The sequence below is a fragment of the Alexandromys fortis genome, unplaced genomic scaffold (genome assembly GCF_014885135.2).
Source record: "Alexandromys fortis isolate MF-2015 unplaced genomic scaffold, M_Fortis_MF-2015_v1.1 scaffold_57, whole genome shotgun sequence".
NCBI lineage: Eukaryota > Metazoa > Chordata > Mammalia > Rodentia > Cricetidae > Alexandromys > Alexandromys fortis.
Window position 1 is genome coordinate 3,438,030 of NW_026067941.1, and position 20,566 is coordinate 3,458,595.

At 47.2% G+C, this 20,566-nt stretch overlaps 2 protein-coding genes across 3 annotated transcripts in view; both read left to right on the forward strand.

Annotated features, from left to right (window-relative positions):
- Agbl3 (AGBL carboxypeptidase 3) overlaps positions 1-2,942 on the forward strand; it is an 87,305-nt gene extending 84,363 nt beyond the window's left edge. For both annotated transcript variants that reach the window (XM_050148010.1, XM_050148011.1), the window contains exon 18: positions 1,164-2,942. In XM_050148010.1, the coding sequence (XP_050003967.1) occupies positions 1,164-1,587 (424 nt within the window). In that variant the 3' untranslated portion in view covers positions 1,588-2,942. The remainder of the gene's footprint in view (positions 1-1,163) is intronic.
- Positions 2,943-7,988: 5,046 nt separating this feature from the next.
- Positions 7,989-20,544, forward strand: Tmem140 (transmembrane protein 140). Its single transcript, XM_050148027.1, has 2 exons — positions 7,989-8,195; positions 19,102-20,544. The coding sequence occupies exon 2, from the start codon at positions 19,126-19,128 to the stop codon at positions 19,684-19,686; it is 561 nt and encodes a 186-aa protein (XP_050003984.1). The 5' UTR covers positions 7,989-8,195; positions 19,102-19,125; the 3' UTR covers positions 19,687-20,544.
- Positions 20,545-20,566: the final 22 nt, after the last annotated feature.

Below are 20,566 nucleotides of genomic sequence, written 5' to 3' on the forward strand. Positions count from 1 at the left end.
GTTCTGTGTCTTCTCCACACCAGTGTGTTCTCTGTGACTTTAGAAAATATCACATCTAGAGGGAGCAGATGAAGTGTACGTGCAATCCGTCTGTCTTCTTCCAAGTGCAAATAATGCTACAATTACTGCATAACTTAAAAGTGTAATGAAAATATAGCTAACATTCCAAGTTAAATAGAATTCTAAAGAAAAATAGAATGAGTTGTGGATCTAACCGCTGGACAGAGCTCCTGAGTCCTTTCGAAGAGAGGGAGGAGTGTTAACATGAACAAAGGGGTCAAGACTAAGACCATGACGGGGAAACCCACAGAAACAGCTGACCCGAGCTAGCGGGAGCTCACTGACTGTAGACAGACAACCAGGAAACCTGCACAGGACCTGTCTAGCCCTCCTGAAAGCAGGTGACGGTGGGTGGCTTGGGCAGTTTGTGGGGCTACTAGCAGCGGGGCCAGGAGCAATCCCTGGTGAATGATCTGACTACTGGCGGTGGGGCCAGGAGCAATCCCTGGTGAATGATCTGACTTTTTGGAGCCCATTTCCTATGAAGAGAAACCTTGCTCAGCCTAGACACGGGGGGGGGGGGGGGGGGGGGGGGGGGGGGGAGCCTTGATCTTGCCTCAGCGCGATTATGAGACAGAATTTATTGACTCCCCTTGGGAGTTCTTGCCCTCTCTGAGGATCAGATGGGAGTGGGATGATGGGAAGGTGGGAGGATCAGAAGGGGAGGAAGGGGGTACTGGAATTAGTATGTAGAAAAAAAAATAAAATAAAAACCTTCCTCTCTTGAAGGAAACTTCTGTCTCTCAAACTCACTGATTTCTTACAAGTTAATCTAAAAAATCTTATACCGTGTATAATGCACCTAGTTTTATGGAACAAACTACATTTTAATGGCAAAGTATAGACCAGTTTACGAAGTCAGTGAGTCCTGAAGAAGGTACCAGATAACCACACCCTCTGGACATCTAGAAGAGGATTGGAGTAGAGCTAAACATTTAGAACCAGAAATGAGGATTTAACTCACCTTCATAAAGATGATAAAGTCTTAAGGGTCATTGAGCTCACCCAAGGGAAAATATACAATCTACATCATGACAGTATACCTAGGAGCACAAAGTAGGTGCACACTAGGCAAAAACTCATCCGCTTCCTTTCTTTTCTAGACTCGTTCCAACTGCTTGCATAAATACAAGAAGATACAGCCTACCTTGGATACCAAGCAGAAAGCTCGCTTTGAAAACCGGAAGGAATCTTGTGACAGATGCCCCAGAATGGCTCCAGCCTGTGCCCCAGAGATCACTAGAATGTTTTTCATCCCTCTGTCGTCTTCAGAAGAGGAAAAAGCACTCTGAACTCTGGGCCAGACACACTGAATATATGATGAACAGATATGGCCGCAAACGGGAGACTATTCCCTCACGTCCTAAAACGGATGCCAACGCTATCAGTGGTAACAGTCTTCAGCCTGCAGAATCCACCCTGAAGAGCTCTGAGCAGACAGTTCCTCATCCAACTAAAAGCAACAAGAAACCAAATGAGAGTAACGGCCCTCTCACCTTGCGCCTGAAGTTCCACTGCAACAGTTAATCAAGCTGAAAGCGCTTCTGGGAACTGTGGCTGATGGAGATGCTCCGACACAGTAAAAATCAGCAGCCCCTGCCCTGCCCTGCCCTCTTCACACGCATATGTGGGTATGAACTACAGATTTTACCAGTTCCATCTTCCTTAGATGAAACACCTTTCAGAGACTTTAAAAAATCCGGAGGAAATATAGAAAAGTTAAAAAAAAACACATATATTTAATTTGTATCAACATGGGAAAAAGGTTGAAACTTTTGATTTCTTGCAAAATTATGTGTGTATATAACAAAAAGAAACTAAGACTTGAAGAAAGGAAGACCATGCTATTAATGATTTCAGTCACTTTGATGAACCAGCGGTCATTTTCCGTGTCTCTTTATATAGTTGGTGTGGTAGCAATAGCACAGGAGAAATAAACAATATTTCTCCCTTCTAGAAGAGCATCATATAATTGTTCCCAGGAGCACACATGATAGCTGGGCATAGGGCACACAATAGCAATCCCAGCACTTGGGAAGTAGAGGCAGAAGGATCAGGGATCCAGGCTTTTAAATGTTGGGCAACATTTAAAAGCAGCAAGATAAATATTAATAATAACTGAATAGTAAAACAGTAATTTATGTACCTCCAATTAATGAACTAGCACATATCAGAAGATGCTAACTGCACAGATCAAAGGGTGGACCAAAATAACATGGAAATATATTATGGTTTCAAAGTCATTTTACCTCTCATAATTAAGCAAAGTTTTAAAAGATTAGAAATCCCCTTTCTCCTAGATCAGCAAGTGCACGCCTCCAGCCTTTCACTCAAGTGGGTATTTCGGAAGTAAGTCCTACACCTCACTTTTGTCTCAAGGCGGTGAGCAGCCAGGCTGTGGGGTGGGTGGTGCACGCTATACTCCCAACGGCTTAGGAGCCTGACTCAAAGATCACAAGTTCAAGGCTTGTCTGGGCTACCACGTAAGTTCAAGAGTGGCCCCAGCAACCTAATGAATGCTGTACCCAAACAAAAGACTGAAACAGCACGGAGGGAAACGGAGGGTGTAGCTCGGTGACAGAGAACTACCTGCCGAGTGTGGGGAGACCCTAGTTCACACCCCAGTGTCACCCGAAAATAGAAATAATACGGTGAGTACGAGGAGGGAGTCCCGCAACACGTGCTCCAGTGTGTCAGTCAGGACGAAGGCGAGCGAGGGAGGAAGCCCTCCAGGCCTGGGACTCGAGAGGCACGGGAGACAGGACATAGGTCTAAGCGGGATAAGGAGGTTCGCGGTCAGTGTTTCTAGTAGCCGAAAGGGACTTGAGAGCTCACTGCGGTGTTAAGAGAATAATGCGATTTGTAGGTAGTGTTGACCATAAATTTCCTCGCGAACCCTTACACACGACAGGGAGCAACTGTGTTCCTCAGTAAGAAGGACTGTGTTTGGGGGGCGGGTAGGTATCTGGGTTCTCAGAGAGGTCCCTAATTTCTTTCCTGGGAATTCTTACCCTGGTAATTGACACCATGGAGGAGTACAAGCTCTCAGAGTCAGTTTGCCCCTGTTCTCGTAAACCAGGGAAATTTAAACTGCATGCAAACCTAAATTTTTCAATTGACGTTTGTTCTTTGAAACTTCGGTTATATGAAAGTCTGAGACTACAAACTCTGGAGTTGAGTATCTTTGTGCGTATAACCTCAGTAACATGCTGGCTCCTCTGAGTGTGCAAGCTGAAGTGTGCGGTATCGCCTTGATCATTTCACCATTGAGTGTGCAAGTTGAGGTGTGCGGTATCTCCTTGATCATTTCACCATTGAGTGTGCAAGCTGAGGTGAGCGGTGTCTCCTTGATCATTTCACCACTATCCTTTCCCTTTAATCCCCTATATTGTATCATTTTTTCATGCCAGACCACATTATTTACTCTGGTGTGTGTGGGGATGTGTGAACGCTCATGCACCGCTGAGTCATGGATGCCACAGTACCCATGAGGTCAGAAGACAATTTGCTGTATTCTGTTCTCCTACCACACGGGTGCGGGGACAGTACTCAGGTGGTTAGGCTTGGCAGCAAGTCCCCACACCCACTGAGCCATCTAACAAGCCCTCCCCTTGTCTCTTATTGGCTACAAATACCTGACATGTGGGGTACAAGAATATATGTGGACCGTTTTCACACTCTGCTTTTCACGTTATAATATTTAACTTTGAATTTTCTAAGTATGTCACTCTTCCATAAAGGCCATTCTGTCTGCTCTTTATCATATAAACCTAGCAGTGCAACTGGAAAGCCTCTACTAGTCCTTGAAGATTAAACTCAAATGTGCCCTTCTCTGGAATTCCTCACTAGATCTCCCGCCCTTCTCTGGAATTCCTCACTAGATCTCCCGGGAATTCAGAGTAACTAGGTTAATATGCCAAGACTTGGAGTGGACTAAGTGGGCGATGTGAGAAGGGATGGGTAATACAGAGAGCTGTAAACTCTTAGGAAACAAATGGAGTGGCTCAGAGCTTAAAAGACACCAATGAATGCCGAGCTCACCCATCACTTAGGTACAGGTGAACCTTTTCTCCATTTAGGATGATGTTGGCTGCAGGCCTGTCGTACACAGGCTTTATCCTGCTGAGCTATTTCCCTCCAGTCCTACTCTGCCTAGGACTTTTATCATGAAGGCATGTTGGAGTTTTTCTGCACCTATTGAGATGATCATATGATTACTGTCTTTAAGTCCAGTTATATGACTTATTATATTTACTGATCTATATATTATTTTCTTTCCTTTAATTCCTACTCAGGTGTTTATTATTTTTTCCACCTACTGGATTTGGGGCTGATTTGTTCTTGTTTTTCCACATCCTTGAGATGCATCAAGTCGTTTATTTCTGTTCTGATTTCTTAGTGTAGGTTCTTAGAACTGTAGCTTTCCCTCTAAGACTGCTTGTAAAGTGTCCCAGAGGGTCCACTGGGGCGTGGCCTCATACTGTATACATGGATGCCGAGCTTGCATCCGCCCCTTTTTCCCTCCCTTTTGCCCGCTGCTCAGTTGGATTGTTGGATTGTGGGATTCGATCTCTGTCCACCGTTCAAGCAGAGAATTCTGATTTGTGAGTTTACCCCTAAATAAATATCTATTTCTCAATTCTGAGCTAGTGTGGGATTTTTTTAAGCATCCGTTTCATCATCATTCAGACTGCTTTTTTTTTGGCCCCTTAATCACTCGACAATGTGTTGTTTTAACTGCTATTGTTTGTGTAATTACTAGAGACTCACTTGGTAGACTCTGAGCTTTGTTGCACTGTGGTCAGATAGTATACTCAGAGTTATTTCAGTTTCTCTGATTTTCTTTTTCTTTTTTCTTTTATTTTTTTTTGTTTCTTTTATTTTTGGGGTTTTTTTTTGTTTGTTTGTTTGTTTGTTTTTTAAGACAGGGTTTCTCTGTAGCTTTGGTGCCTGTCCTGGAACTAGCTCTTGTAGACCAGGCTGGCCTCAAACTCACAGAGATCCACCTGCCTCTGCCTCCCGAGTGCTGGGATCAAAGGCGAGCGCCACCATCGCCCAGCAGTTTCTCTGATTTTCTTAAGATTTTTTTTGTGTGTCCTGGTGTGGGCAAAGCCTCCAAAACCATGAATGAAAACGATAGTTTCCTTCTTATAAGTTTATTTTCAAAGGTAGTTTGTCAAAGCAATAGAAAACTAATTAACCCAGCAATGAACGCTTAGAATTTGAAGGTAAAAAATCACAAGACCATTAATCCCAAACATAAAATTCTTAGGTGTAAATCTAACAAAATGTCAAAATATACACAAAGAAAAAATTTAAAAACTTGGGGCGATCAGGGTATTAAATAAATGGAGGTATATTTTATGTTCCTGGATAGGAAGGCCCAGTATTGTCAAGATGTTTCACATCTGGATCCATGGCACAGTCTCAGAACTGTAGTACATCATGTTGTGGATGTCAGCAAGCGGGGCTGGAGTTTGTATGGAAACAGCTCACACAATAGTGCGAGAGGCCCGAGTCGGGACTGACACTGGCTCCAAAAGCTCCAGTGATCAGTGCCGAGAGAAGAATCAACAGAACAGTAGGACAGAATAGCCCAGAAAACTTCCAGAGAAAGAACCAAAGCAGCACAGGGGAGCAGAGACAGCCCTTCCCAAGGCTGTGCTAGAGCAACCCCACATCACAAAATCACCTCAGAGTGGATCCTAGATCACATTCAAATCTGTTGAGCCTATAGGAGAAAACCTAGACGACAATGAGTCAGGATCATATAGACTTTTCTCTCCATTTTGCTATGAACCTAGAATTTGAGAATTCTTTTTAGAAATATAAAAAGTAGGCAGAGATGCTCTCTAGTTTCCTCACTCGTTCCCCAATAAAAAAAAATGGTAAAATTATTTTTAGAAAACTAAGGTCTCCAGAGTTGTCCCCAAAACATATTTCAAGGCCAGTGCAATGGTTCAACGAGCAAAGGAACTTCTCTCAGCCCCCACGACCTGAGGTAAATCCCTGCAACCCATATGGAAGGAGAGAGACAACTCTGACCTCCAGTCGTGTGTGTGTGCGTGTGTGTGTGTATGTGTGCATACATGCCCACACTCACAATAAATAAACACAACAAATGAAAAGATGTGCCTTCCAGAAGAGTTAGAGTGCTCATATTATTAGCAAGGGTGTATGCCACCGCATACCCTTTCCAAGTTGCAGAGGCAAGTTGCTGCAAGCAGGTGCAACCAGGTTAGAGACATCCCTTTGCACCCATCCATAGTACAAAGGCTCTTCCCCAGCCTTGGCAGGCTAGACATCCTGGAGCCAGTCACCTTGACCCCGCTTAGTCAGAAGGTCAAAGTTCCCTGTGGAAACTGTCAAGCTCAAAAGACCCGACTACTGCCTCACCAGCCTACCCTAAGAACAGCCATGCCATTCCACAGAAATAGCTCAGGTATTCGGTCTCATACATAAGAGTAATGAGCTTGGAAACTCTCCCCCAGGTAATTTGGTTTAGCAGAGTATGGGGAAGTTCAAGGGCAAAAGTGATGTCTACACAATGGAGGCTTTGGCAGCAATAGGTCAGCTGCTTTTTAAAAGCAAAAAGCTCAGCCATAGACAGAGTAGATCGCCAGAAGCCCTGAGTGACCAAGCAAGCTAGCCCTGTTGGAATGAAAACATGGAGAAAGAGAAGGAGCCAGACATGGTCTGTAATCCCAGCCCTTGGGAAGCAAAGGCAGGAGGGTTTCTGAGAGTTGGAGGCCAGCCTGAGCTACATGGTGGGACCCTGCCTCACAAGCAGAAGAAGGAAAGACACATCGCAGGGGCGGGGCAGCGGGTGGACTTAGACTTCCAATTGAAAATGGTTTTTCTTCCCAAGATCTCACTAAAATGGCCCTTTCTTTTAAAAGCAAAAAGCTAAAAAGACAATAATGGGAAGGAGGCCAGCTTTGACCTTCCCAACAATAACAGGAAAGGGAGCGTGGAATACAGTCTCAACTCCATAGGGCAATTAGTTTAAAAATGCTATGCTCGGTCCAACTTTGAACAATTTTAAGAATAAAATAAAGATATTATCAGTTTGGCAAACTTTAAAAAAAATTACCTTTGGTGTCCCTCATTTCTCAAGAAATCGCCAGAGATTAATCCTAATAAAAGTGAATAAACAGAGGAAGAGGAAAGCTTTTGGTCCAGAAAAATAAGGAATCTAACCTAGCACAGAGGCAAAGGGAATCCCTAGGATGAAGTAAGACCTCAATTGGGTATAGGGTGTCATGGAGAAAGGAAGAGAACCTCAAGAGTTTAGCATTATCGGGGAGCTGTCTACTGTCTTTCCCAAGCTTACCCAGTTCCAAAGTCCCAGCGATCGTGGGAGAAAAGAAGGCAGTTTGTAAACTCAGGCCGAGAGTCCCTCCCTGCGATTTCAAAACAAACCGCCTTCTTTCTCTTTTAGTTTGAAATGGGATTGCACCGTTCCCGTTGCTCCATAACTGTGGAGCATGACTTTGCTAATGACAACGCTTCCAATTCAGAGAAGCAGTCAAAAAAAAAAAAGGGGGGGGCATGGCATAGCTGCTTTCTGAATGAATGAGTAGAGGGGACCCAAGTTCCACCTGCTGTGCTGGCTGGGACTTTGGCCACAAAGTCTAAGGTCTCTCCCTAGAAAGATTCTAGGTCCTGTTTATCTGGGTTGCACTCCCTGGAGCTCGGGAGGCTGGCGTCTACTTTCCTGTGGGAAGTTACTGTGTGGTCCGGTCCGATCAGGACCCTCACCTGGCTCTCTGAGCAGGTGGTTTGGTGCTCCGGGGTGGGTCGTGTGTTCCAGTGAGCAACGAGAAGTTGTTTATTATGCTCTTCATTTCTGGAAAGTCATAAGACACTGGCAAGTTAAAAACCGAAAGTGAAATCAGCTGATAGTGACATCAGTCAGCACAAATGTACCAAAGTTCAGGGAGTTGTTTACTGGGACACCGCTGTGAACGCAGCAGACAAGAGACACTAGCTCTGAGTCCGCTTGCAGCTTCTCTCCTCTGCCCCAGTGCCCGGAGCTTGACATTAGAAAGCAGCCCAGGAGAGAATCCACTCCCCGAAGCCGATTTCCTGTGTCACCTTTTGATGAGTGTTCGTGGGCTCTGGCCTTGGTTTTCGTAAGTAGTTCCCACGGCTCCTCAGTGTAGACAGAGGATCTTTTTCTCCTCTGTCTGGCATCCTTTACATTCTAACAAGGCACAAAGGGGAAAGGCTTGCTTAGTGTCTGTGGCCTCCTCTCTCCCTGGTGTGTGGCCTTCCATTTTACCTCTGTCCTACCCCCATGCTCTTGAGCAAGCATCACTGTGTATCTCTGCCTCAAAGACACCGAGGGTAACACTGGTAAATGGTTAGAAACACACAGGCTAACTGTGTGCAGCCGGGGCTTTACACAGCCTGTACCAGTAAATATCTGTGGCCTCAGGACACACTGTTCTCCAGAAATAGGCAGACAAACAAAACCAGGTCACTACAGCAGCTGCTGCAAAACTGATGCTAAGATTTCAGAAAATACCAAGGAAAGGGCTGTGATCTTGGCTAAAAGAGAAGTATAGGATCTAAGAGACTTTGAGACCCTGTGTTGATACAGACTGCTTTTCAACCCCCAAAGCAAACTCCTGGGGTGGGGGTGGGGGCTGGAGTGTCCCTTGGAACAGATCTTGAAGGTTTGGGGGGGGGATTTGTTTTGTTTTTAATTTGGGCTGATTAATATTTTCCATTACACCTCTTTAACCTGTAAAATCAAAGGAGTTGTTCAATAAGGAGAGGAGAGAAAACAGGGAAAATCTTTCTTTTATTCAAGACAACTGAGTGTATTTCCAGTGTCTTTGTCCTCTACCAGGGCTCCCTAACCTCGGGTCTGAGACCTGGTAGCTGGAAAATGGTCTCACACATACGCTTTTCTAAGCTTCTTAGTTTGGCTCCCACATTCTCGAATTACTATGACGGCCTGTTTTATAGATTTTTCTTTTGCACAAACAGCACATCATTGGGGGACTATTTTACCGTAACCTTCACCCAGAAATGCCATAGCTAGCTAGCATTGGGGCTTTAGTTCCTTAGTCCCTCTCTCCTGCGCCTCTTTCTATAGATGGCTTCCCACTCCATGGGCTTTTGTACTGGCCTCCCTTGAAGCTGCATGACGCTTCATCATCCTCATGGGCCTTGACTGACTTCTAAGGCTGGGAAATCAAGCTGCCTTAGCCCACTATTGTGAGAACCCATCCTGTGTATAAATCAGGAGTTACGTTCCTGATACTGTCTTGGGATAAGGTTATAAAAGGGGGGTTATTAGACCAAAATACATGCAAACTTTAAATCCATAGTCGCCTCGTTAGAAAGTCAGTCTTGCCTTTTAGCAAGACAGAGGTTGTTACTGGGCATTCCTTGGAAGCATTGGGAAAGAGATTTGTTTCATGTTAGCTACATTCTTTTGTGAATTGTTTATATTCCCTCGTTGGTTTTGATGCTGTGCAGTGGTTTTTTTAACGTTTGCATGAACATTTCCCTACTTTAGGTCTAGAAATTACCTCATTTATTGTAGATATTTTCCATGCTCGCTGTCCTCTAATTTTGTATTGCTTTTATTACTGGTGCACAGAAATCTCCATTTTTAAATAGCTAATCTGTGCTTTCCTCGTAGTTTTGATTTGTTTTTCAGTTCACAGTGTGCTTCCTCATTCACAAGTCAAAGGTTATTCTTTCTAGATTCCATTTGATGTTGGTTCATTCTTGAATCCTTGTGGAGTTTATTTTGGCCGATGGAATGAGATGATGTCCTAAAATAGTTTGGGGGTTTTTCATTTTCTTTTTTGGGCTTGTTAACAATCAGCCACTTTAGCGTTAGCCAGTTAATGGAAGGTTCTCCGGGGCCTCATACCTAATGTCTCTCATGCAGCTCTTTCTGCCCCTCTAGTGTGGAACCACTATACTGTTCCATATGCCTGTTCCTGCTGGCTTCCCCTCCTCACTTCGCCCTGTTGATTTCTTTCCCAAAGCTCTTCAGAATCGCCTCCTTAAAAATCTATGTGGTGATCTCTCACAAGTAGAGCACTGGCTCAGTTGGGGTGGGGGTGACATTTTGTTTGTCCGGTGTGCCTTTGGTTCTTCAGGGCCCCTGGCTCCAATGTATCATTAGTGAGGTTGAGAGATGAAATCCTAGCCTGGGGAAGGGGTGGCCCACCTCAGAAATGCAGGGAAGAGCTGCAGAGCTCAAGAATCGGAGTCAGGTCCTGGAAAGCCTAGTCCTCAGCCCATGGGTCAGCAGTCACCAGATCTGGCCGGAGGCCTGCCAAGGTGAAGTGACGGATACGGCTGCTCATCTAAGGATGCTCTCTACCTCCAAAGCCTCTGTAGACTTTCCGTGCTGGATTATGTCCTATACTAATAAGCAACAGAACAGTGGGACAAATAACTCATATTAAAGGAGCCATGTAGGCAGCTCCTCCATGGCTCGCGGTCCGTGTCTTAGCCTAGACCACGCTTCTGGCTTTTGTCACAGCCCCCGATGCAGTCCTACATGAAACCAAACATCTCAGCTTTCTGCAGAGGCCACCTACGCCACTAACCACACTCAAGCAACAGCACTGCCCCAGCCCGTTCCTGAAAAATTGGGACATGGGCTCATATATCTGCCAAAGGAAACACGACCCACTTCCCATTCTCCTTCCTTCCTATTCCTGTGAGGGCCACACCTCAGCCACAAACACTAATCTTAAACGTGTTTGTCCAGGCCAGCGGCCTCCTCTGAGGAGGAAATGGGCAGCCTTGTTCTCCCTAACCTCGTCAGAGTCTATTGTTCTGACTTCACTCACTGTGTACCCCACCCTCTGCCTCTCCCTCACTCTTACCTCAGTTTCCTTTTCTCCCCCCAAACCACTGATCCAAGTGCACACACGCACACACACGCACCTAAGCATGTGCCAGGTACTGGTCCATTCATGAGAATACCAACTCATTTTCACCCCCCAAAGCCCCGTGTAGAAACAGAAAGTAGTATCAGGAGAGAGACTTGAACCTGGGCCGTTTTTAACTGAACCAGAGGACAGCGGAGCAAGTTGAGGAAACGAAAGAGGAAGAGGCTTATGAGAAGTCACACGGGCCGCTGCTGACACCCAGTCAAACCCTGCTGTCATCAGAGGAAGTCACATGAAGTTGACATCCAGTCAAATCCTGCTGTCATCAGAGGTTGTTTTCTAGAATATGTTCTAGATGCCAGGAGCAGCCTTGGGTGCTGAGGACAGAGCAGAAAGAAAACTGTATAGATGATATGTAAATAGATAGGATAGATAGGTAGAGAGATTGGATGGATGATAGATAGATAGATAGATAGATAGATAGATAGATAGATAGATAGATAGATAGATAGATGCTTTTAATCCCAGCACTCAGGAGGCAGAGGCAGGCGGGTCTCTATGAGTTTGAGGCCAGCCTGGTCTATAAGAGCTAGTTCCAGGACAAGCTCCAAAGCTACAGAAAACTCTTTCTTAAACAAGAAACAAACAATAACAACAAAAACCCTGAATATGGGCAAGGAGATGGCAAAGTGTTTGTGACACAGGCCTGAGGCCCTGAGTCAGATCCTCAGCATCCACAGAAGCTGTGGACTGTGTTTGTAATCCCAGCACTTGGCAGAGACAGGTGGCTCCCTGGAGTTCACTGCCCAGCCAACCTAGCCTAACGGGTGATCTCTGGGCCAATGAAAGACTTTGTCTGAGAACAAAAAAAAAAAAAAAAAAAAAAAAAACAGGTAGACAGCATTCCTAAGGAAAGAATAACACACCCAAGGCTGTTCTCAGTTGTTCACGCATGAAGACACATTACACACACACATACAACAAAGCAAACAAACAGAAAGACGAAGCCCTTGTTCCCCTAGAGTTCCATTCTGTTGAAAGGCGGGGTAAGTGAAGTGTTTTATGGCAGATGTGACGCAAGCCAATGAGCAAGGGTGAGACCGCCAGGCGGGGCTCACAGGAGGAGAGGCTGTTGCGCTTTCCACAGGGCTAACCAAGGAAGGTGTCCCTCACACAGTCAGACAATTGAGCAGAGCTTTGGAGGGGAGGGGCCGACTACAACAGTCCTGAGCTTGTCTGAGGTTTCCAAAAAATACCAGAGAAACCACTGTGCTGACTAAGGGAGTCTGACACTACCACCCCCTTGTAGTGACATCTGGAGGGTCTCACTGCTCAGGAGGCAGAAAGAAGGCCAAAGTGTATTTGTTGTTGTTTGGATTTTTGTTTGGTTGGTTTTGGGCGTCAGGGTTTCTTTGTAGCCCTGGCTGTCCTGGAACTGGCTCTGTAGACGAGGCTGACCTCGGACTCACAGAGATCCGCCTGTCTCTGCCTCCCGAGTGCTGGGATTAAAGGCGTGCGCCAGTACTGCCCAGCTACTGAAGTGTCTTGAATGTTGTGCAGGAACAGAGAGCTCCAGGGTGGCATCCATCCTTCCCCCTGCCTGGGAGCTTGCTCAGGGCACATGGACACCTGCCAGACAGAGGAGGACAGGTGAAGAAATGGGATGTTAGCCATCTAGGTGGCACCCTCCTGGAGAGGGAACACCGACCGTGGGGACTTTCTGTGTGCAAATGTCATTCCTCTCTGCACCCTGTAAAGATTTAGGAAACGAATGGAATGAAATTTCACTGGTGGTGGGTGATCTGATGTAAAGAGAAAAATAGCATAGGGTTGTGTCCTGTGGGACTAGCCTAGAATGAGAAGGCCAAGTTCATGGGGACGGTGTTAGGGACACTGGCATTCGGGGGGCAGGCTGGTGAGCGGGGGAAGCTAGGAAGCCCGACTTTCTGAAGTCTAGGCCTGAATCCCACAAGACACTGAGGAAGGGCCTGTGGAACAACGAACTGAAAGGCTTCTGAGTAAGAACAGAGAAGAGGGAGCTCCAAGGCTCTTGAATATCGGGATGCGAACATGCTAGCCAATTAGTGATGAGGAGCAGTGGCAGGCTTGTGTGACAGAGGGGTGTGACCAGGAAAGCCCTGTGGGGTTTAAGATAACAGGCAGTTTTGTGTGGAAGGAACCAAGCAGCAGGAATAGCTAGGGATAGAGGGCAGGGCCACAAGCCTTCCCTGTGACACAGCGTGCGGCGTCAAGCAGTCTATAATCTCAGAGTCTTCAACTCAGAGCCAGGGGTGCCTCAGCCACCTGTTGGGGGACACCTGATCACACTGCCAACACCAAGTGTGCGTTTGCATTAATTAAATAAAATTAACCTTGGGTCAGGAGGCTAAGCTAGCAACTAGATGACAGAAAGTGACCATTGAGCATCAGAGGGCATCTGGGAGAGACAGACACCGGAAGTAGCAGGGAGGGATTTGGACTGGTGCAGCTTTTCCTGGTTTGGCAGAGCAGAAGTACAGGTCTTTTGGAGATGCCAGCAAGGGGAGAGGGTCAGCTGGTTGTTCTTTAGTCTCTCTGGGCTCACAAGTTTTCACCCCAGTCTTTGAATCTCAAGTCTTATTTATAAATAGAATGCTAAAGATACCTTTAGCGGCAGTGACAGAGTCTGAGCTTAGGGAAGCAGAATTCCCACCAGGCTGCAGCCTGCGTGGCCAGGCCAGTCGCTGCTAGAGAGGCAGGCCCATAAAGGCAGAGTCTCGCAACGGCTGGCTGAGGTAGCCGTAGGTTTCGTCACGGCCACTGTGCCGAAGTTAAAACAGCATCCATCTTGAGTAGAAAGCAAGTGTCAAAAACAACAGTCTCCCTGCTGATTCAGCCCTTCTCCGGTGTTCCTCAGAGAGGGAAGGTGGCTCATCTCAGAGCCAGGGCCACGCGTACGAAGCTATGCAGTGGGGAAGCTCTCTGCCCCTCTTATTTCTCATTGTTACCAGGCATGCAGGTTCCCAGGGCTAGAGAGACCCTGTCGCCAACCCTCAGGCCACCAGAGGACTGTTAAATGCTCTTCGGGGGTCTGAGCTCTGTTTCATACTTTAAAAGTGATCCTGACATCATAATTCAGGGTGAAGGGATTTGGTGGTCACGCCCCTCTCGGCCACTAGCCCATTCTCCACTAGAGTAAATTCTAAAGATGCCTAAACAGACAGACAGACAGACTGACAGACCTCAGCCTCAGGTTAATCTTCCTGTTTCCACAACTGGGAGTTCCCTTCCCATCCAGCAGAAATCACCACCTCCTTGAAGTCATTCTCACACTGTGCCCTCAAACCCACATGAACGGGAACCTCAGTTAAGGGCTAAGTGCTGGGGTCTGGGGTTGCAGGAAGGCTCTGTTTTACTGTGGCCCAGGGGCAAAAGGCCTGGCAGCCTTTGCCTGCATAACACACACGCAGGAAAACCAAAACCCAAACAGTTTCTTTCGGGCAGAGCTGGGATCAAACCCAAGGCCTTGTTTACAAAGAGCGAGAGAACGCCACAGAAGAGACGCAGATGGTCAGGAAACACTGGAAAAGGCTCACCTTCACTGTTCTCTGAAGGGAGCGCTGAGTAACAGTGACTCATGGATATCCAAGATTAGATGGTTCAAAATATGCAGCATTTGAGAGGATGAGGTAAGATATGCATTCGCCAGCAAGCAGCTCACGCCTGGAGCCCCAGTTACTCGGGACACTTTCACCCAGGAGCCTGGGTGACCTCATCTCTAAAATACAGTGGAATTAAGTTAAGCTGTAGAAGGCTCAGTGAGTAGACATCATTGCCAAGGCTGGCAACCCGGGTCCCATTCTCCAAACCCACATGGCAGAGGGAGAGAACTGACTCCCAGCTGCCCTCTAACCTCCACACACGTGCTGTGGCACACACACGTATACACACGTGTAAACAGAGACCGTGTCTATTTCCCAGCTGCCCAGACCTGAATAATCATACAAAAACTTTATTGATAACAACAGTTTGGCCAATGGCTCAGGCACATTTCTAGCTAGCTCTTACATCTTAAATTAACCATTTCTATTCATCAATGTATCACCACAAGGCTGTGGCCTACCGTAGGTAAGATTCTGGCATCTTTCTCCTTTGGCAGCTACATGACGTCTGCCTGACTCAGCCTTGTTTCTCCCTGCATTCAGTTTAGTTTTTCCACCTAGCTCTATTCTGCCCTGCCATAGGTCAAAGTGGCTTCTTTATTAACCAATGGTAATAAAACATATTCACAGCACATACACATACACACAAACACACACACAAAATAGACAGAGTAAATTTTTTAAGTTAAACTGCTAGAAATCTATTCACAGCATCACTCATATGGTTACGAGACAAATTGTGAGAATAATTTATAAAGACAGCTATAAGAGCTCCAGGAAGCCCTTAAGGATAATGGAAGCAATCATAGGACATAAACATGTACGCTGTAATCATACATGACATGTACACGCAGATCCATGTGATCCTAACACAGAGCCTGAGAGGAGATACGCTTGCTGATCACCTCCACCAGAAGCTGTCGACGACTTCTGAATCTTTCTCCACACTTCAACATGTTTTGATAGTTTTCAGCAACCAACATAAATTACTATTATAAACAGGAAGACGTTTATCTAAAAATGGCAGTCTCTGGAGCAGCAGTTCTCAAACTGTGGGTCACGGCCCCTTTGGGGGCAAATGACCCTTCTACGGGGTTGCCTAAGACCATCAGAAAACACAGATGTTTACATTACAATTCATAACAGTAGTAAAATTACAGTAAAATCTTCTGGCTGGGGGTCACCACAAGATGAGGAACTGTGTTATAGGGTGGCATCATTAGGAAGGCTGAGAACCGCTAGTCTAGAGCCTCTTCAAGGAAGAGAGCACAGGCTTATTACAGGGGATCGGGGTCGTTCTACCATAGCGCAAGGCAGGCTGGGACGATGAGAAGGGTTTCCAACAAGTATACAGGTGCTGTGGCAAGAGAGCTTAAGAGCGGGGCTGGCTACCAGGAGGAAGCTGAATGAACGTCCCCACACGGCTGCTAGAATGAAAGTCATGGACAGGGCCCTCGGGATGCTCTGCCACCTTGCTGAAGTGTGGCCGTAACACATGATGTAAACCTAGGGACATCAGAGGGCATTTTCTTTCATTCATTCATTCATTCAGGAAAAAAAAATCCTACCAGCCTTCTCAGGGTAAAAGAGATGAAGGCTGCTCCTCGGGAACACTGTATTCTAGTACACAGCCCAGTGTCTGGCCTGCCCCCAAGGAGTTGGAGAGCAGCTGAGGGTGGGCTGGAAGAAAGGGGCACAGCCTAAGCAGAGAAGCTCGACCACAAAGAAGCAACTGCCGAGGACAAAGGGACTTGAGCCCCAGTCAAATTCAAGTTCTAAGCCATGCCAGATGGTAGAGAGCCTCAGCGGCCAGGCACAGGGGCTAGGACTGACCTCTGCCCGTGAGGGCCGGGCAGAGGAAAGTCAGGACAGATGTGCTCCCCGTGTGTGTTCCTTCCCTCCGGTTTCCTCCTGCCCTGCTCTCTATGACAAGCCTTTGGAATGTCTGATGTGGTGGCACAGGCCCATAATCACAGCATTCCAGGAGCCGGAGCAGGAGGATTATAGGGTTTGAGGCCAACTTGGGCCACATACAGAGACTCGTTTCAGAACAGGGCAAAACGAAACAGTAACCTACCAAAACCTCCAAAAGATCAGTTGAGAGAAAATGAGCCAAAAACAAAGGCTCCGGGTACCTGGCAGGAGCTGTGCTGAGTCTCCTCTAAGAAGCCAAGTTCACTGTCTGGCAGAGCTTCAAGGGTAGTATTTTAATTTAAATATGCTTGATTCAAACAGGAGCCTTCTAGTCCCCAATCGGATTGTTTCTGGGTACTACAGGTTGGGCAAGCCTTATTTCCTACTGCATCACTAGATAAACGGGGTCCCACACCCAGAAATCCACCCCATGTCCTGAAAACCCCTCTAATAGCACACGTATAGACTTTGCAAAAAAAAAAAAATAATTGCTAAATGGGCAAAGCCATTTAAAATAAGTTGGGGATTTCTCCTTACCGTGGCTACATGGGTTATTTCATCCTTCCAAGCCAGTGACATATGGACTAAGGCTACCTCTTAATGGTCTTGAGAAACCTCCTAACGCAAGCATCACTTCTTCAGGAATTCCTAGGAAATTCAAATAGGGCATCCCTGGCCCCAGCCTGCAGGGCCTCTGACAAAAGCCTGAGGGATGCTCCCTGCTGGGCTTCTCTGGAGGGGAAGGCACCATGAGAGCCAGGAACTGGACACACTCAGGCACCCAGATGCTGGGGAAAGGCGGTGTGGATGTGGACCTCAGTGTTCTAACAGGCGCATGTCTACTGCGGGGGCTGCTAATACCCACCATGAATCTTTATTGTGTTATATATTTGGGGCCATTGAAAAGAATTCTCCTCCCTCTAGCCCGCCTGCCCCCCACCACACACATATACACCTTTAAGGCTGACAAGTGTTCTCTCCGAATTCCTTTTTGCCTTTGTAAAACAAACGTGGTACACGGAGATCCCACTGCACTGTGTGAGAGCAGCTGTTCCCCAAGGTGTCCCCCTAGGAAGTTGATCCACAGGGTCTGTGGGTCCTTCCCCAGAGCCACCAATGCTGGGCTGCACCCCGCTCTCTGGAGTAGGCCCACAGGACTTGGTATCTGGGCCTTGGTGCTTGTGTCTCACAGGGTTCCCAGCCCTGCATTCCTAGCCATTCCTGGCATAAATATTTGCCTTATTCCTTAGTGGGAAACGTTCATAGAGAAAGGCACAGCGTGCAGACTCTTTTAGAAGCAATTTTAAAATCTCTTTGGAATAAGAGAGTAATGAAAAGATTTTTCTAAGTAATGAGAGTGTGGGAAAATAGGCACTTTTTTGTTTGTTTGTTTTTAAGTTTTTGAGACAGGGTTTCTCCGTGTAGACTTTGTTATCCTGGAACTGACTCTGTAGACCAGTCTGGCCTGGAACTCTGCCTTTCGAGTGCTGGGATTAAAGAAGTGCACCACCACCACCTGGCAAAATAGGCGCTTCTATACACACCTAAAGAGACGGCATCAGCAAGGTTTCTGTAGGTCTGTGCAGCAATATTTATTAAGATCAGCAAGATAGTGAAACAAACAGCTCTGAGTTGAATTTGGGTTTTTCGGGGGCGGGGGTGTTGTTTTGCATCTGTTTGTTTGTTTTTTTTTTTTTTCTTTTTGGAGACAGAGTCTCCCTACACAGCCATAGCTGTCCTGAAACTCACTCTGTAGACCAGGCTGCCTTCAAACTCAAAGATCTGCCTGCCTCTGCATCTGAGTGCTGGGATTAAAGTTGTGCACCACCACACCCAACCTATGAATGGAATAGTATGTAACCATTAATCGCGTCTTGAAGACTATTTCAACAACTATGAAAAAATGGTCATAATAGGCAATGAAAACCACTGTGTGTAACAGTATGCTTTTTAAAAGCACAGTCACATGGGAAATGCAGTCGTGGAAAAAGAACAGTAGTTTTACTGGGGTGGTAGGATAAATGATTATTTTAATTTTTGCTTTAAGACATATTTCCAGAATTTTCTAAAATAGATTACTGTTGTATGGGGGAGTGGACAGACATTTTAAAATCAATGGAGTGCAATGATGTGATTTCTTCATGGGGGGGGTGGTCCTGTTTTACCCAAGTCAGTTCCCAAAATTGGGCAGGAGACACAGGCCACAGATCCTCCACCCAGCCCCACATCCAGCCAGCGCACACCCAGAACACAGGCACTGATTTGACTGCCGTGTAGCCCAGCTGGATGCCTTCTTTCCAGTTCCCCAAGTAGTTGTCAGCAGCAGAGTGAGGAGAGATCCCAATCAAGCCTGCACCCCAACTCACCTCCATGAGGATGAGACACCCCCTCACAGAGCGTCTGATGGTTTATATTATCTATGCTGCAATAAAGCCTTTGACATCAGGGCTCTGGCTCAGGATATGTCAGGTTTCCCCGGCAACCTGGGAAAGACCTTCCACCAGAGGTCCCACTGTGAGTGGGACCTGGGACTTCCTGTCACAGAAAGAACAGGAACTTCCGAACACCAAGGCCTGAGGGAAGGGCTGGATACTCATTGGTGTGACCTTTTCCAGGTCCCCCTGCAACGGGCAGAAGAAATGGCTATCTCCAGGCTGTGGCGGAGCAACTGCCTGCCCTTCGTGGGCATCATGATCCTCGCGGCTGTGATCCTCTCTCTGATGCTCTACGCGCTCCTCTGGAAGGCTGGCAACCTTACCGACCTGCCTAACTTGAAGATCGGCTTCTACAACTTCTGTCTGTGGAAGGAGGACACTGGCTCCCTACAGTGTTACAACTTTCCCGAGCTGGAAGCGCTGGGGGTTCCTCAGGTTGGCCTAGCCCTGGCCAGGCTCGGTGTGTATGGAGCCCTGGTCCTCATGATCTTTGTCCCTCTGCCTCTCCTCCTTGCCCAGTGCAAGGGCGATGAAGGAGAGTGGCAGCTGGCAGTGGGCTTCCTGGGGGCATCCTCCGTCCTGCTGGCCAGTGGACTGAGCCTCTTCCTCTCCTACGTGTGGAAGTGGGTCAGGCTCGCCTTGCTGGGGCCCGGCTTTCTAGCCCTGTGCTTAGCCCAGGCCTTGCTCATCTTCCTGCTTATGGCCACAGTTATGCTCCCTCCACGGGAAAAGAAGGACAAGAGCAAGTGGGAGGAGAGCTGTTAGTCCAGCCTAAAGGCTTATGGGATTACAAGGGTTCGATTCCAACTGCGCACCAAGGAGGTGCCAGAGAACCTGTGACTGGGTGGGTCCTCTCTACCACCTCGTTTCATAGCTAATGCTGATCTCAAGCTCAGGCAGATGGAACCACCCACGGAACGGTAGGGCTGCTGCAGTGTCAAGGAGCCCGGAGGCAGCATAGATGGCTGGGGTACTTGCTGCTTCTTAGCATCCTTTCTCGGGAGGGCTCGGAGCCATGCAGCTCATTAGCACAAGGACCCATGCTTTCAACAGCCAATCAGAACAGCTATCACTCTAGGCTCGGGCAGGGGGGAGCCTGATTGTCAGAGAGGCCAGACTTCCAGGCTGACTGGCAAAAAGTGTCCAACAAGAACTCGGTGAAGGTTTACGGCAACAAACGGGATGGTCGGAAGAAACCACTTTAACGTCAAGCCCTGTTAGCCAGCTTCTGTTCCTCTAGCGTGATGCCCCACACCAGAACTCCGGCCCCAGAGGTCCAGGAACAACCTCCAAGGGACTCAGCTGAGAAACACAGGGCACAAGAGAATCCTTGCTAACTTCGTGGGGTCCCCTGAAGAGGCCCTTGGACCTGACGCCGGACAGGAGTCAGCTGTCAAACCATTGTTGTGACCCAGGAATGCAGATGCAGGATGTGCCAAAGCCCTGACTGAATAATTGCACACCAACATACACCGCATCCCCTCACCTGCAGAAGGCAGAAGTGCAGTCCTTATTACGCACTGGGGCATCATTATATAGTTTCCAGTGTCTGTATAGCACAAAACCTGTGAGTTCTTCATTCTGTGCTCATCAAAAGCCACCGTGAATACAAAGAAAGATAGACTCTGGTGTGATCTTTTGTCCT